The sequence below is a fragment of the Oryctolagus cuniculus genome, chromosome 7 (assembly GCF_964237555.1).
Source record: "Oryctolagus cuniculus chromosome 7, mOryCun1.1, whole genome shotgun sequence".
Taxonomy (NCBI): domain Eukaryota; kingdom Metazoa; phylum Chordata; class Mammalia; order Lagomorpha; family Leporidae; genus Oryctolagus; species Oryctolagus cuniculus.
The window spans coordinates 12,873,494-12,886,331 of record NC_091438.1 but is presented as its reverse complement, the minus strand read 5'-3'; the positions used below and the strand labels follow the sequence as shown (position 1 = coordinate 12,886,331).

At 50.7% G+C, this 12,838-nt stretch overlaps 2 protein-coding genes across 3 annotated transcripts in view; both read right to left on the bottom strand.

Moving 5' to 3' along the window:
* CNPY1 (canopy FGF signaling regulator 1) overlaps nt 1-12,838 on the bottom strand; it is a 136,433-nt gene that overhangs the window by 56,910 nt on the left and 66,685 nt on the right. The gene's annotated exons all lie outside the window — the stretch shown is intronic.
* LOC138850269 (solute carrier family 25 member 3) lies at nt 5,548-6,525 on the bottom strand (the record flags this gene model as incomplete). Its single annotated transcript, XM_070076729.1, has 1 exon — nt 5,548-6,525. A coding segment is annotated over one exon (750 nt), but the record flags the coding sequence as incomplete, so codon positions are not given.

Sequence of the window (12,838 nt, the reverse complement as noted above, 5' to 3'; positions counted from 1 at the left end):
TCACTGCTGGGGAAATACAACCACGACGTTTGAAGCAGAGAGATTCACCCCAGGGGACTAGGCAGGGCCCAGCCTGTCCTCTGCAGCCCTTGGCCACTCTTTAGCTGGACAAAATCAGGCTCTGTCAGCAAGGAGAAGCCTGGCCGAGGGACCCTGGGACGTGCCTTACTCTGCGAATCAGAGCACTGGGCAGTGATTCAGGGAGGCAGCAGGTGGAGGGGGAGAGAGGGCAGGCTGCAAAGAGGAGGCTCCACCAGCTGGTGCCGACAAAACCAGAGCCGGAGGCCCTTGCAAATAGCGTCAGGCTAGGTACCCCCCCAGCACATCACCACGGCAACCCATCCGAGGGAGGGACTCCCCATTGAGCTTTAACCTAAATTATGTTTTCCAGGTCTAAAAACCAGAGTCCCTGTGAAAAAGAAGATCTCATCTGAACAGCTCTAAGATGCTCCGGCTGTGAGGCAGAGACGCGGGAGAGGTGGCAGGGGAGGAAAAGCTCATCCCTACTGTTTCCAAATTGCACGAGCAAGCCGTGTTTCCTTGGAACACAAAAGACAAGCCTGTCGCTTCTAGATTCTTGCGGGCGAAAGAAGCACTGTGCAAGTTCGGTGCTGGGGGTGCCTGTTGGCCCATGAACAGTCTAACTCTGCTAACCCCCGGTCTCACTCCATCATCTTGCTGTGCAGGAAAATGACCTTGACCATCAAGGGAAGACAGAACCGTGATCAGCAGGTGCCACCCACCTGGCAGAGTTGAGAGATTTTTGGTACCAACACAAACAGAGCCCTGGTCAGTGACAGGCAACCAGAAATCTAATCCACCCACCTGAATCTCACTTTTCATCTATTTCTCTCACTCAGATATTCTCATTTGATTATTATTTATTTAAAAAAAGATATTTATTTTACTTGAAAGTCAGAGTTACAGAGAGACAGAGGCAAAGAGAGAGGTCTTCCATCCACTGGTTCACTCCCCAAATGGCCGCAATGGCCGGAGCTGGGCTGATCCAAAGTCAGGACCCAGGAGCCTCCTCTGGGTCTCCCACGCCGGTGCAGGGACCCAAGCACTTGGGCCATCTTCTACTGCTTTCCCAGGCCATAGCAGAGAGCAGGATTGGAAGTTGAACAGCTGGGACTCGAACCGGCGCCCATATGGGATGCTGGCACTGCAGACGGCTGCCTTACCTGCTATGCCACAGTGCCAGCCCCCTCATTTGATTATTTTTTTACACGTTTTTATTCCCAGTTTCTTGAGTTATATTTCTCTTCTCGCAAATATTTGATGACATCTGTTCACAGCGCGAAACAGGCTGTTTATCACTTAGGACTGTCACAAGGCACGGGGCAGAGTTATTTTGGTGCAGCCTCTTGTCCCTCGAGCCCTTGTTGGAGAAAACCACACATTATGTGATTGATGATACATGATGAGGGAGGTAACAGCTTGGCAACAGCCCCCGCGGGAGCTGGAGGAGCGCGGGCAACAGCCGTCTGTGGGGTGCTTACTGCCCACCAGACACTGCTGAGCACGCTGCCGGGGGCACCGAGTCAGTGTCCAAGGTAGACTGTTGCTATCATGCCCATTTTATGGATGGGGGAGACTGAGGCTTAGAAATAGCCAAGCGCCTTGCGTCGGGCCACACACGCTGCAGAGCCAGGATTCGGAAGCAGGTCCCGTTTCTGCAGCTCCGGCGGCATCCTAACCCTTGTGCAGCTGGAGGCATGCGAGCAAGCCACTGCAGGGCAGAGCTGGCGCAAGGAGCAGCTCCCAGGGGCAATGGCGAGAGCACGTTTGCCAAACGAAATCCTCTTACACTGTGTTCTGCACAGAGGCTCACAAGACCTCACTGTTCCCACTGAATGAAGTTTGGCGCTGGCAAGCATCTTCCATGCACGACTCGTGCGAGTCCTAATAAACCAATTAAGCAACAGCCCATGCTGGCTTCATCTTTTATGTAGTGAGCCCAGCTGCCTCAATCGATGTTCTCCGCGGGACCAGGGCCCCCGCAGTCCCGTCAAAAGGCATCGTACCTGCTCCAGGGCACTCAGATGCCTGCTCCTCCCGGGGAAGAAAATGACTTTCTTGCAAACTATCAAAAGACACCAAGTCGTCCGTGGCTCCCCTGCCTGGGGGAAGGCCCTGGCTCCGGGTTTGAGGAGGCTGGGACAAGGTTTAGTTGGCTAATCCCACTTGGGGGTGAGGTGGCACATTCCTGTCAGCTCGTTAGGAAGCTGGCGTTGCGAGAGCAGTGGTATAAACTCCTCTTGGAAGGAGCAGCTTATGGGGCCGGTGCTGTGGCGCAGTGGGTTAAAGCTCCAGCCTGCAGCTCCGGCATCCCATACGGGCGCTGGTTTGGGTCCCAGCTGCTCCACTTCCGATCCAGCTCTCAGCTATGGCCTGGGAAAACAGTAGAAGATGGCCCAAGTCCTCAGGCCCCTGCATCCACGTGGGAGACCCAGAAAAAGCTCCTGGCTCCTGGCTTCTGATTGGCACAGCTCCAGACACTGCAGCCATCTGGGGAGAGAACCAGCAGATGGAAGACCTCTCTCTCTCTCTCTCTCTCTCTCTGCCTCTCTGTAACTTCGCCTTTCAAATAAATAAATCTTTAAAAAACAAATTGAGACTCTAGAGGCTGGGGGTAAATGCCAGACTCTGGTTTTGTTTTCTTTCTTTTTTGCTCTTTAGATCCAGAAATCTATAGGACCACACAGGGAACATGTGTGTGTAGAAAGTGACCCAAATGACTTTATTGCCTTTAGAGAAACCACGGTGGGTCTTCATTGATGTCCACGACAATGCCACCCAACCCAATCCTGCCGGACGTCAGGGAATGGTGTGAAACCTGGGCACCTCTTTAGAAGTGTAACTCTGCAGGTAGACCAACACGAATGACACTCAACAGACAGCTCCACCTCATCATTCCTTGTGCCGGGGGGTGGCATTCCCACGGCAGGAGCCAATGACCCAGCCTGCCCAGTGCGCTGTGAGCAGACATGCTGTGTCTCACTCCTGCATCGCAGCATTTGGGTTCTGGCTGGGCCCTCCTGAACTCTCCTCTCCTCTTCCCTGAGCGGCAGCAACACTCCCAGTGCCGCCACAGGAGGACTGGAGCAGAGCCCAGCTCACCATGGAGGGCACATGGCACCAGGAGAAGGAAGGAATGATTTCCGTGGGCCACTACTATACAGGGGCTCTCTGTTAGCATCACCCAGCCCATCCTAACTGCCACACACACCAGCTTCTCCTGCTGAATGAAAAAAATCGTGAGAGATACCATTGTGAGAGAGAGAGACAAACAGACTACCTGGAGCTAGCAGATGGCCTGTGGTGTCTGATTTCTGGCCCAGCCAAAGAAGGGGAGGTAGGTAGGGGGCATCTACCAGGCACAGCAAACCAGGAACCCAGGGCTCCACCAGGCAAATGGTTCATGCCAGGGTCTAGAGAAGTGGAGTGCATCAGGGCACCTGGGCAGGAAACACACAGAAGTCTGGATTCCCAGACCACCTACACCCACAGCCAGGGTCCTAGAATACAGGTATACGAGGTGCTGACTTCGTGATGGGCAGGACGTGCCCAGAGTCCACTCATAGGAGGCTCCTGTGCTCAACACTCTGCTGTTGCTGTCCTGGGATCCTTCCTGGTGTCTGCCCTGAGGCCTGCCTTTTCCTCTTGCCCTGGGCCCTGTGGAGCCGGGATGGTCGAGGGGCTCCTAAGAGGTTGACAGCTGGCTCCCGCTCAGTGTTAGTCGATTCTTGACAAAATAACCTACACCAGGTAGCTTATAAGCCGCAGACATTTCTCACAATTGTGGAGGCTGCAAGTCCAAAATCCAGGAGCCGGCAGAGCCAGCGGTGAGGAAAAGGTTTCCTGGTAACCAGAGAAAGCCTTCCGTCCACGTCCATATGTGGTGGAAGGGGCAAGGGGTCTCTCCGGGGTTTCTCTAGATGGGTACCAGTCCTACTTATGAGGGTGCCACCCTCGTGACCTAATCACCAACAAAGGCCCTACCTCCTAACACCATCCTCCTGGGGATTCGGGTTTCAACAGGTGGCTATGAGGGGGTGCAGGGACACAAGCCTTCAGATCATGGCATCGAGCCCTCTGCCCTGGGCCAGGCGTGGGGCAGCTGGGCTCCTGGGGAAGAGGGCACCGGGGCCGGGGCTGGGGGTGCCCCACAGCTCTTGGACACCCAGCAGTCAGAGCAGCACCGATTGGTCAGAGCACTCTCCGGGAGCCCCACACTAAGCAGCGGAGTTGAATTTCCCAGGTGCTCTCTGGGCGTTGGTGCAATGCTTCTTGTGTGCAAGCTCACCGACCACTTACCGTAGCCCCACGAGGAAGCAGTGTGGCCACACGTGACACGTGGCAGCCCTAAGGCACACAGAGGCCAGGCAACGTGCTCAGGATTCCACAGCTACGAAGCAGGCAGGGCTCAGACGGGTCAAGGCAACAGTGCAAAACCCAGGGCAGCAAGAGGCAGAGAAATCAGGACCAAACTCCCCAACAGAGAGACCCAACGGAAAGACAGATGAGGAGGCTGCCCTAGGGTGATGACTGCAAGGGCCTTTTGCTAGCACACAGGGAGGAAGACGCCAGAGAACAGGGACGCCTCCCTCTCTCACCATGGCATCTCTAAATCAAAGCCCTGGTGGGGAAGGGCAGTGCCCAGGTGCCAAGCAGCGAAACCCTCTGGCCTCTTCCAGGAAGGCTGCCTTGCAGCTTAAGGCCATCGCAGTGTCCTGGGGTGGTTCTTATACCTGAAGGTCTCCAAAAAGTCACCCTCCTTTAGGGGACCCAGTCAGAATCGAGCAAATCTTTACTGTTGCCTAATTCCGAATGAACTTGTTAAAGCATTTTTAGTGTAATGAAAACATTAGATCGATTCCTAGCAGGGGTAGTTGTCATGAAATCAATAGCCTCTAGTCCATCACGCTGATGGCTGCCACGCGAGCCAGGTCTGCTAACAATGAGACTCGCAGAAGCGCCCTCTATGGAGTGATGGAGGTCGGGGAGGGAGACAGAAATCTGCTCCGTCTGCTCATCTGATGCACCTGTACAGAGGGGTCCGAGTGGGCTGGGCTACATGCGGCAGGCGTCCTCAGGAGGAGCAGAGCCCAACAGCGATGACTCACAAGGTGCCACACAGGCACAGACAGCCGTTTCGGGGGGCAGGGCAGGTGTCCACTGAGTGTGCAGAGTTTGAGGCTGCTAGGAGTCTCATCTCATCCTCAATCTTCATGTCTGCTCCAAACGGTCACACAGACCAAAGAAAGGGGTGGTGATAGCATGGCAGAAACGAAGCCCATAGGGGTTGGTGCTGCAGCACAGTAGGTTAAGCCTCCGCCTGCAGCGCTGGCATCCCATATGGGTGCCAGTTTGAGTCCCGGTTGCTCCACTTCCAATCCAGCTCCCTGCTAATGGTCTGGGAAAGCAGTAGAGGATGGCCTAGGGAGGCCCAAAAGAAGCTCCTGGCTTCTGGCTTTGGATTGGGCCATCTCTGGCTGTTGGGGCCATTTGAGGAGTGGACCAGCAGATGAAAGACCCCCCCCATTCTTTCATTTTTTTTTTTTTTTTTTTTTTTTTTTTTTTTTTTTTTTTCATGAACAGATAGGTTTATTTCAACAGTAAGTTTGAAACTCTTGCCTTTAAGCAAGGGTACTACAGTAATTTTATCAGGAATAGACAATATCCTACACTGTCAAATATATAAAAGTTCCTTTTGCACTTTTTTCAACACTGATCAACAAGCAGATTCAGTCCACATTTGCTTCGATCTATCTACTGAGTCAACCCAAGCTTCTTCTTCAGAGACTCTGGCATCTCAGGTGGAGGGGGGCGAGGGAGTCTGAAGTAGACCTTCACAGAGTCATAGATGAACCACTGTAGTGCAGTCAGAGTACCAATCATGATGATACGGGCAAAGAGTCCCTTCCATACACCTTTAAATCCAAGTCTCTGGAGAACCTGAGACGCACTACTACCTTTCTCTTTATTTAACACAGATACCACAGAATCAGCAGGGTGAGAAACAATTGCACAGAAGACTCCAGCTATGTAACCTGCCACAAACGTTACAACCAGCTGTTCTGGCTTTGAACATTCACTTCGGGGCTTAGGAACCACAAACTTGTACAATGCTTCAACAGTACGTTCAAAGCAGGCAAACTTCATCATGGTGTATGGTATCTGTCTCATCCAGAGAGGAGCAACGCCCTTGTAGAATGCTTTTAGACCTTCTTCCTTATACATTTTGGGAGCTGCATCCCTCAATGTGTTGGCATAACCTGGCTGGGTTTGAATTCGAACCTTAGTAGCTTCCATTGGAGCCAGGGCAATGTCAGCAAAGAATTCAGCACTAGCAGAGGCAGCCAAATATAGTGATGTGCGCCACAGATAGGCATTCTCCTCTCCAAGCATGTTGCTGTACAGGACTTTGAAGACTTCATAAAAGCCAAACTTGCAGAGCCCCTGCATAGAGTAGCCAATGAAAGTCGGAGCCCATCCTTTAGCCAAACCACGAACACCATTCTTTCCCTTTCCTCTGTCTGTCTGTAACTCTGCCTCTCAAATAAATAAATACATTTTTTTAAAAAGAAACTAAGCCCATAAAAGTAGCCCAAAGTGATCCTGGGAATGACCACTGATGCCAGGAAGGGACTGTGGGACTCTGCAGTGCCAGAGCAGAGCCCCGCTCAGGCAACAGCTGAGCACATCCACCCGGAAGCATGGGTTTGGAGAACGCACAAACTGCACCCAGAGCCGCACACGTCAGCTTTCAAGAGGATCTGTAACTAAGGGGAAGGGGTCCAGGAGGACAAACACAAGTTAGTCAGTACCCCAGTGTATCCAGGAGAATTTGAACTACAAGTATCCATAATGTACACACAAGGGCATGTGTGTACATGCACACACATGTGCATACACAACACGAACATATATTGCACATACAACACACATGCACCACTTACACAAACATGCTCAAAGCCTACATACATTCCTACATGCGTGTACATACACACATGCACGGTATGCACACTAACCCTCACAAATGCACATGTACACACATACACACACTCTAAGGTAGCGCCTAGGGCAGAATCAAGGACAGTCCAGGACATTACTGGACAGGCGCACAGAGGACATGGAGCCTGAGAGTGGTGTGTGTGGGTGGATGTCTATAAACCTGGGGGTTCCAGAGACATGGGCAGATGAGGGCGTGAACGTCTGGGACCCAAGCCAGAGCGGGCAAAGGTCTGACTGGGGAAGCACAACAACCTGAGAGGGAAAGCTTTTGGTGCTGTCTAAGCAAAATGACAGTTATTCGCAGATGATGCCTGAAGAATGCAAGGAAATCCACTTAATCAGAACACTTAGAGAACTCGCAAACTGTCTGACCACAAAATTTCTATGTAAAAATAGCAAACTTCTGCCACGGGTTAAGCTGTCATTTGGAACAACCCATATGGAGGTTCCAGGTGCTCCACTTCCAATCCAGCAACCTGCTAACGTATCCTAGGAAGCAGCAGATGACTGGTCCAAGTGCCTGGGCTGCTGCCACCCACATGGGAGACCCACACGAAGTTCTGGCCTCCTGGGCTTTGGCCTGGCTCGGGCCTAGCTGTTGTGGGCATTTGGGAAGTGAACCAGTGGATGGAAGATATCTTTCTACCCCCCGCCCCCATAACTCTGCTTTTCAAGTAGATGAAAGTAAATAAACAGTAAAATGTAAAAATCTCTTGGGAATGGAGTTGTGGCACAGTGGATTAAGCTGCTGCATGTGACGCCAGCATCCCATGTGAGCGCCAGTTCGAGTCCCTGCTGCTCCACTTCCCATCCAGCTCCCTGCCAATATGCCTGGGAAAGCATTGGAAAATGGCCCAAGTGCTTGGGCCCCTGCACCTATGTGGGAGACCCAGAAGAGGTCTCCCAGGTATTCTAAAGCCAGTTAAAAAACATGAAGGAAGAAAAGATCTGATTAACGCCAGCAAGGCCAACTAACCGGAAATAAGCGTAAAACAGTTGTGCGTTAGGCTTTAGGGCAGTGGGAGGCACATGTCATATAACACATTTGTCCAAACCCATAGAAGGCAGCACGCTAGAAGTGAGCCCTCCTGTAAACTGTGCACTCTGGGTGATGAGGATGCGTGAGCGTGGATTCCCGGACTGTAACCAATGCACCACACTAGTGAGGGAAGTGGACAGTGGGGTAGGCTGTTCGTGTGGGAGGGGCGGGAGGTACTAGGAACTCTGTACTTTCAGCTCAACTTTGCTGTCAACCTCAAACTACTCTAAGAAATAAAGTTTACTTAAAAGGGGAAAACATGTGGGACAAATCTCAAGAAAATTTTAACTTTGCTAAGGACTGTGAATATGTAAATTCTCTGTAAATTGATCTGTATACATTCAATGAGATCATAAAATAATGACATTTTTCTGATATTTATAAAACATTTTAAAGTTAATAAAAATATGGAGCCAGTGCTGTGGCACAGCTGGTTAAGCCACTGCCTGCGACAGCGGGATTCCATGAGTGCTGGTTGGAGTCCCAGTCGCTCCATTTTCAATCCAGCTCCCTGCTGATGCACCTGGAAAACAGAAGAAGGTGGCTTGAGATTTTGGGACCCTGCCAATCACGTGGGAGACCTTGATGGAGTTGCTGGCTCCCGATTAAGCCTGGCCCAGCCTCAGCTGTTACGGCCTTTGGGGAGTAAACCCGTGGATGGGAGATAGTTTCTCTCTCTCCTTCTCTCTCTCTTTCTCTCTCCCTTTCTTTCTCCTCTTCTCTTTCTGTAACTCTACCTTTCAAATAAATAAATGTTTTTTAAAAGTTAATAAAAATATGAGAATAATATGGGATAATAAAATATAAAATTATGTAAGGAAAATAACACTAGTGTAAAAATGAATTTAAAAACACAGAGTCAAAAAATAGACTCTAATTCATGGGGCTTGATAATATTTTAAATAACAAAAATATGGTAATAAAAATACTTGTTGAACATTTGTTATGTGCCAAAAGTCAACTCATTAGTCTCAATTTCTACCATAGCTCTTTATACAAAAATTAGTTCCTGCACCAACACTGTGGTGCAGGAAGTAAAGTCACCACCTGTGGTGCTAGCATCCCATATGAATGCCAGTTTGATTCCCAGCTGCTCCACTTCTGATCCAGCTCCCTGCTAGTGGCCTGGGAAAGCAGCGGAAGATGGCCCAAGTGCTTGGGCCCTGGCACCCATGTGGAAGACCTGGATGAAGCTCCTAGCTCCTGGTTTTGGCCTGGCCCAGCCGTGGTTGTTACAGCCAATTAGGGAATGAACCAGTTTATAGAAGCTGTCTCCCTCTGTCTCCCTCTCTCTCTCTGCATCTCTGCCTTTCAAATACATAAACAAAAATCTTAGAAAAAAATTAATTCCAGGTAAATCCGATATGATTTTTTTTTTATTTTGGACAGGCAGAGTGGACAGTGAGAGAGAGACAGAGAGAAAGGTCTTCCTTTGCCGTTGGTTCACCCTCCAATGGCTGCTGCAGCCGGCGCACTGCAGCCGGCGCACCGCGCTGATCCGATGGCAGGAGTCAGGTACTTCTCCTGGTCTCCCATGGGGTGCAGGGCCCAAGCACTTGGGCCATCCTCCACTGCACTCCCTGGCCACAGCAGAGAGCTGGCCTGGAAGAGGGGCAACCAGAACAGAATCCGGTGCCCCGACCGGGACTAGAACCTGGTGTGCCAGCGCCGCAAGATGGAGGATTAGCCTAGTGAGCCATGGCGCCGGCCCTGGATATGATTTTTTTAAAAGTAATCTTCAAATGAGCTAATTATGAGAAGAAAACAAAAAAACACAAAGAAAGTGATTAAGAAATTATAGTAGACTGAAATTAATATTAATGTATTGTATTAATATTAATAAATGTCATTAGACTAAAATTTGTAGGGATGCATGCTTGGTCTAATGGTTAAGACATCAGATTAAGAAGCCCACGTCCCACATCAAAGTGCCTGGGATCAAGACCAGCTCCACTCCCCACTCCAGCTGCCTGATAATGCGTATCCAGGGAGACAGAAGGTGATGGCTCCAGGAGCTGGGTCCCCGCCACGCCCATGTGAGACCTGAACTGATTTTCCAGCTCCGGGCATTGGCCTGGCCCTGCCCTGGCCATTATGGGCATTTGGAAATTAACCAACAGGTAGGAGCTCTCACTGTCTGTCTCCCACTCCCCTCCCTGGCCTCTCAACTAAATAAATAAATAAATTTTGGAGAGAAAAAGTACCAAGGACAATTTCAAAAGATAAGTTAGGCCGGCGCCGCGGCTCACTAGGCTAATCCTCCGCCTAGCGGCGCCGGCACACCGGGTTCTAGTCCCGGTTGGGGCGCCGGATTCTGTCCCGGTTGCTCCTCTTCCAGGCCAGCTCTCTGCTGTGGCCAGGGAGTGCAGTGGAAGATGGCCCAGGTGCTTGGGCCCTGCACCCCATGGGAGACCAGGAAAAGCACCTGGCTCCTGGCTCCTGCCATCGGATCAGCACAGTGTGCCGGCCGCAGCGTGCCAGCCGCGGCGGCCATTGGAGGGTGAACCAACGGCAAAGGAAAACCTTTCTCTCTGTCTCTCTCTCTCACTGTCCACTCTGCCTGTCAAAAAAAAAAAAAAAAAAAAAAAAGATAAGTTAAAAACTGAAAGAAAACTTCAGTACATGTGGGAAAGGCAATAGGAACTTGCTCAAAAGGCTCTTATAAATCATTAAGGAAAAAATAAGTCTAACAGGAAAATTAGCAAAGATGGGCCATTCTTAGAACATGAAATAACATACAGCCATCAGTCATGTGAAAATATATCCAGTCTTACTCAAAACTTGAGACATGCAGATAAAACTGCCACTATTTTCACTTATCAGACTGCCAAAAATCACAAACACACAGAGTGGGTTAAGGAAGCCATTAGCAGCTGAATTTTAGATACGGAAACTGGAAGAGACCTTGGTAGACCCACAAAAACTGTCATGAAAAGGCCTCCAAAACCTCATTGGTGAAAAACAATTCTATTTATAGCATTAAAAGACACAAAATGTGGCCTCACATCTTACTAGTAAGAAGATGGCTATTGGGGCTGGCGCTGTGGTGTAGTGGGTAAAGCTGCTGCCTGCAGTGCCGGTATCCTATGTGGGCACTGGTTCAAGACCCAGCTGCTCCACTTCTGATCCAGCTCTCTGCTATGGCCTGGGAAAGCAGTGGAAGATGGCCCAAGTCCTTGGACCCCCTGCATCTGCGTGTAGGAAGCTCCAGGCTCCTGGCTTCAGATTGGCACAGTTTCAGCCATTGCAGCCAACTGCAGAGTGAACCAGTGGATGGAAGACCTCTCTCTCTCTCTCTCTGCCTCTCCTTCTCTCTCTGTGTAACTCTTTCAAATAAATAAATACATCTTTAAGAAAAAAAAAGAATATTATTCAGCCTGAAAGAGGAAGACCATCCTGAAGACACTGAATTCAACATGGATGACCCTTGAGGACATAACACTGAGTGAAATAAACCAGTCACAACAGGGCAGAGACTGCATGATTCCACCTGCATAGGGTAGTTAAAGGAGTCGGTCTCACGCGGGCACAAAGCAGAATGGTGGTCGTCAGGGGCTGAGGTGGAGGAATTAATGCTAAATGGGTGTTGAGAACAACTTCATTCCCAACCAACATTGCGGGAAGATGGACAATCTGGAGATGGGTGTCATAGGTGGAGGAACAGCATTGTCAACGTACTTAAGGCCACTGAATTGTACCTAACAGTGGCTCAGGTGGCGAATGCTGTTGTGCCACCATTAACAACCAAACCCAAGTGCTACATATCCATGCTGTAGTTCATACAGCTCCAAACACTCTCAAATGCATGCCTATCTTGGGGTAGCTAGCTGCAGGGAACTTGCATTTTCCACAGCCAAGCATCTAGTTACCAGTTTTTGGAACTAAAAAGCAGAAAAAAAAATACCTCGAATCCCAAAGAAGAGTAGCAGCCTGCAAGAGCCCACAGACAATCAGGAAGCAGATTCTGAGAGTGAGGGTAAGGCCCGTCCAAGGCCAGGCCCACAAGACTGGGGCAGTAGTAGGCCTTGGGGGGCAGGCAAAGACCGAGTCCCCTTGTCTGCACCTGCTGCCCACATCCTCTGTGGTCCCTACAATCCTCCCAAAGGCTGACACTCAAAGACCCAAGGAGCCAGGGCTCGACTCTTCTTGACTTTGAGGCCAGGAGTTCTCTCACGTTCTTTCCCCCACAGGATACTACCTATTGCATCAACGCTCCACATGTGGTGTCCAGGCACAGAGGTGATGCAGCGAGAGTCATCAGGTGCTGTTGCCCTAAGAACACTTGGCCTGCAGGGGCAATGCAGCAGCTGGCCAGACAGTGCAGGAGACAGCACCGGCTCTCTGGTAGAACCTGCTCAGTGAGCACCAGCAGGCAAATCTTGAGGGACGCTCTTTGCTCCCAGGGCCCTTTCTGCTCCCTCCCAGCCCATTCCTACCAGACCCCACCAATCTGTGACCTGAAAACAGCCGCGGGTCTGGTTCCCTTCAGAGGCCACGGGGTTGCCTTCCCAGGAGTTGATGGGCAGAGGAAACACACGGTTTCCTCCCCACTCAGAGTGCACCCTCCAGCTCCCTCCTGCCTCAGTCCCCTCAGAGCCTGCTTTGAGCACCTCCCTCACCCATCCATTCAGCAAGGGGTTAGCTGCAGCCCAGCAGGGGCTCCAGGCTAGCAGCCCCAAGATCATGAAGTTTGTCGTGCTCAAGTGGAGCTTTGGTTCAAGCCAGGGCCATGGCAATTAACTAGCAAACACGTAAGTAAAGTCTACAATTGCACACGTA